This window comes from Arachis duranensis, chromosome 8 (assembly GCF_000817695.3).
Source record: "Arachis duranensis cultivar V14167 chromosome 8, aradu.V14167.gnm2.J7QH, whole genome shotgun sequence".
Classification (NCBI taxonomy): Eukaryota; Viridiplantae; Streptophyta; class Magnoliopsida; order Fabales; family Fabaceae; genus Arachis; species Arachis duranensis.
The window spans coordinates 31,291,930-31,296,834 of NC_029779.3; the positions used below are offsets into that span (position 1 = coordinate 31,291,930).

Here is a 4,905-nt window from a genome sequence, read left to right on the forward strand (position 1 = left end):
AAGAACTCATGGCATACTTTCTTTATTATTATTATTATTATTATTATTATTATTATTATTATTATTATTATTATTGGTTGACAGGCATGGCTTTTTTAATTTTTTATTATTATTTTTGTTCATAATAATATTATAAAAATATAAATTTTTTAAAATTATATTGGTCTATTTTAATATTATAAATTATAACAGATAAAATTTTTAAAATTAAATTATTTTTACAAAATATATATCATAAGGGACAAAAATTTTCATAATCAACTAAGACAATCAGAATTTTTACAGATAAAAAAATTAAATAATAAATTATTTAATTATTATTTTATATAAAAAATATAATTTTTTATCAATATCTAGAAGATAATGAAGAACTTAATTTTGATGCGGTACAATTTTGTTAGAGAATTAATAAAAGATGTAGTTAATTATATTTAACTAGTAATTAATTTTTTTAAATTTTTTAAAAAGATATAAATTCAAATGATCATAAAAAATATTTAAAATCTAATAAAAAATATCAAAAATTTAGACAAAAATATCTAACCGTAATAATATATAATAAACATTCAAAACCATTGTAAAATTATTTTAAATATTTTAAAATTCTAAAATACATTTAAAAATTCAAAATTTGCTTAGAAGTTTCAAAATTTATTTTAAAAATTCAAAATTATCTTAAAAATTTTAAAATTCATTTTAAAAAATCTTAATAAAAAGAAACACCCGAAACGTAACAAAAAAAGCATCTATTGAAAAAAAATGTTTCATCTCAATTTTAATGTGAGTGAGTGTAATGTGACACATTTTAGTTATTAAATTAGTAATATAATATAGTTATATTTTAATTTTAATTTTGATTTTAATCACAATTAAATAATGTCATATTGTACATTTTGATTGTCAAATTTATAATTAATCATGATATATAAGAGGGATACAGTGGGTGAAGGAATGAAGGAGATAGAAAAAAAGTAGAAACACTACATGAAAAACGCTGAATACCGTCGAATTTAGTGTCGGGTTTAGAGGCGGATTTATCGGTGAATTTTGCAATGAAATCGTCGGGTAAAAGATTTACCGTCGAATTCTGGTTTACAACGGTAATAATTAGAAGGAAAAGCGAAATATTGGCGCCATGATAACCGTCGGATTTACAGGCGAATAAATCCGATGGTACCTTGATTAGTGAAAGGTTGCGTTTTGGCCAATCGCAAAGCTTTATCCACCAGTAAATTCGACAATAGATGTGCTCTAAATTCGAACTGCTAATCCTCTTTCTCCTCATTTTGAATTACTCTCTCTCTTTAACCCTCTTGTCTCCCACTCTCTCTTTAACCTTCTCCCCTTTCTCTCAACATTCCCTTTGGCAGCCTCTTCTAACGGTCCTCTCTCGTCGTTTGAACTGAACCGATTGAATCGAATCGCCCCTGTTGGTGTCGCAGTTGTTGTTGCCACCTCTGTTGTCGCTGCTCCCTCAAAGTATTACCTCCTTCTTCCATTCCTTAAATTTGGCTATTGGCTATGGTTTGATATTAGATGACCATTGATTAGAATATATTCTAAATTGATTATAAATTTGAAGTTGAGAATAGATTTTAAATTGTGTTATTGTTTGTTGTTTAACTAGATACTCAATTAATTAATTAATAATATAAATCATATAATGTCTAGTATAACTTAAATTTAGAGTATATTTATAATATTAGCTTAAATAAGGTTTAGTAATTTATATAAATTAGAATTTAAAGTTTTGATTTGAATTTATAAAAGTATATGAAGTAATAAGTTTTAGATAATATTTAATATCATCAATCTTGAGTCGAATTAGAAAGAAAACATCATTAGTATGTAACAATGATTGATGATATGCTTGTTTTAGTAGTGTTAAAGTTTGAGAATAGATTCTCTAATATTAGTTAGGTTTAAATTCAAGAGTTTTAATTTTGTAAAATTTTGAATTTAATTATATTTAAATTGTTGTGCGGTTTATCACCGTGAAGGTTAGCACCTTTTAAGGGAGGTTATGTTAAAATTTCTTTCAAATAATATAACTTTGAAAGAATTTGTGTTAATTAGTATACTTTTTGCAGACATGATGACAGGTAGAGATGTCACGGATCAGTCTTGTGGTCGTAACCGTGGTAGAAGGAGGTTTTCTTTTGGTATTTCTGAGACTTTTCAGTCGTCCCTCTCTATTCCAACTATCTCGGTGACGTCACAGACAATGGATACACCGAACTAGCTGTTCATCATGGTGCCTAATTTTAATTATGTGGCTCCTTCTACCTCGATGACACCGCTTCCATCCACTTAGCAATCTACTATCTCGATGATGCTGCCTCCAGTGACAAAGGAGCACGACGCGACGGAAGAACACAACTCGAGGGAGGAGTACGGTGAGAAAAGAGTGCAGAGCGGTGAGAAGCGCAGGGCATGGAAGGATAGGGGAGGAGCACAGTAACGGAAGAGGAGTGTGAAATGTTACGGATCTAAATTTTATGAGCGGGTTTAATGAAGTAAATTTTGTGTTTTGAAACATTTAAGGGATGTTTTGAGTGTGTTAGGATTTAAAATTAAATTGTTGAATTTTAGTTTTAGCCAAATTATTTTTTTAATTTGTATTTTAAATTAAAAAATATTAAATTTATTTAAATGTATTTATTTTAATTTTTTTTAAATTAGTATAATAAAAAGTTGTTTAAAAGATAAATTTAAAAGATATTTAGTCGTACCAGAATACCGATAAAGTTAAACTATATAAACAACATCATAAAATGCAAGTACATATATAATGACCACATAAAATAAACTACGTAGGGAAATCATGATCGATGTTTTGGAGGTGTTGTTCGAAAATTTTGATGAATTTCTTCATTCGGATCCTCTCAAGTGCAATTCCAATCTCAACCGCTCCTTCGTTGTTCCTACAATCCGAAAGAGAAAATGCTCCTGCTGATTCAACATGAACTGCTACAGATTTCTTAGGCTTTCCCCACCCAAAATCAGTTTCATAAACTCCTAATTTTGGAGACCCTGCCACCACAGTTATACTACGACATTTATTTAATTCTCTAGCATAGGGGACAAAACTTTCAACCCTTGTTAATGCATCATTTCTCAGATTTCTAATCTCCCTGTCAATTCCACTTGCTGCCTCAAAAATCCCATGATAATCATTACCATTATTTTCTCCAACTAGCTCACCCCTCTTGAGTCTCACATATCCAGACAATAAGCAATTCCCAAAGTAATTTGAAGGTATTGAGAACTCAGAACGGCCACGGTAATCGGCTAGAATTATGAAATAGCAAACTTCATCATCAAAATTCTTATTAGTATGATGATGATTGCCTTCGGTTTGTTCTTCTGATTGCATCATGCAAACCCAAATCAATGAACACGTGACCACAAACGTTGACATGTGTAATAACGTATTAGAACCATAGGTGTCACGGTATTTAAGAGACACAAATTTCTTGAGTTTCTCAACTTGACTATGGTTTAGGACAAGAGTTGCACGTACCATGGTGTTACTATTGACAGGGACTTGAGAATTCATCAAGTTGTTGTTCTTCCTCAGCAAATCTCTTACCTCTTCCATGTAAACATGTTTAAGCCCTTTCGGGTCCTTAACTATGTCTCTATCATGAAAAGGAACAGACAAAAAACTAGATTCTTTAACATCTTCATCATTTGTTCCACTACCTCTTGTTATTATTTGCTTGCAAAGATTGGCCCAAAACTTGATGAAATGATGAAGCGAGTAGCCATCGGCGGCGAGATGGCTGAATGTTAGAGAAATGGCGAAGGCAGTGTTTGGAAGAACAGTGACTTGAATGGCCATGAGAGGCATAACAAGCGTGCCATCCTCCATGGTAACCTTAGGAGGCAAGGAAGCGACCAAAGGGTGTAGAAAGCGAACATCTTGTGGCGAATCAGATACGAGTAAGGAAAAGTCTGCTTTAGACTCTGCAATGGTGAAAGAGAGTGAGTCAAGACCGTCAAGAAAACGGATGAAGGGGAGATTTGGGGAGGGAGGTACGATGAGGTTGGAGGCGAATGGAAAGAAGTGTTGGAGGGAAAGGGAGAGGGAGTGTTTGAGAGGAGGGAGTGATGATTGAAGGAAGTGGTTGGTGGAGTGAGGGAAGTCATAGAAGAAGATGCGCTTAATCGGATGGCATAGGAACCATGGGATATCCAAGTAAGTGAGGGGTACATTGGTGGTGGTGGAGGCAAGAGACCCTTGTGGTGGTGCAACTTTACATTCTTCTATGATCTTCACTTGCTCATGCTTCTTGTTGGTGGTGGTGGTGGTGGTGTGAGCAGCCATGATCATGCACTTGTTTTTTGTTAGATATGACATACAATATGGTACAGGCTAAGCTAAGGAGATATAATATAAAGTTGCATTCATAAATTCACCCCAGCGGCTTTTATAAATTCCATAAATATATTAGATATATATCTTAAAAAAAAAAGGAGTGCAACAATTTTTGTGTTTTGTAACTATTAATTGATTATTAATAGTTTTTTTAGTGGTATGAGATTACATTTAATAATGAGAGATCACTCACTTTTTTTACTTTTTTTTTATAGTTAAAAAAAAACATTATTCTCTATGTTAACCGAAAATGAGAATAAATTTATATTATAATAAATTTTTAATAAATTTATTCAGCAAGTATTGTAATTCTTTGAGATCTTTTTATCTTATTTTTAAATGAGTCTAATTAAATCTGTTTTTATTTGGAATTTTTTAATAATATTAGANTTTTAGTGTTAATTAATGAATATTAAATAAAATAATTTTTATTTGTTTGAGTTTATCTTTTATAATTTTTAAATAACTTTTTATGGATAAGAACCTCTCTACTTGATATATATTCAAATTTCTCCTAAATTATA

At 30.9% G+C, this 4,905-nt stretch overlaps 1 protein-coding gene across 1 annotated transcript; it reads right to left on the bottom strand.

The window, feature by feature from the left end:
- Positions 1–2,716: 2,716 nt before the first annotated feature.
- On the bottom strand, positions 2,717–4,473 carry LOC107462106 (coumaroyl-CoA:anthocyanidin 3-O-glucoside-6''-O-coumaroyltransferase 1-like). The gene has a single exon (XM_016080673.3). It carries the CDS (start codon positions 4,361–4,363, stop codon positions 2,810–2,812), a length of 1,554 nt encoding a protein of 517 aa, XP_015936159.1. The 5' UTR covers positions 4,364–4,473; the 3' UTR covers positions 2,717–2,809.
- Positions 4,474–4,905: the final 432 nt, after the last annotated feature.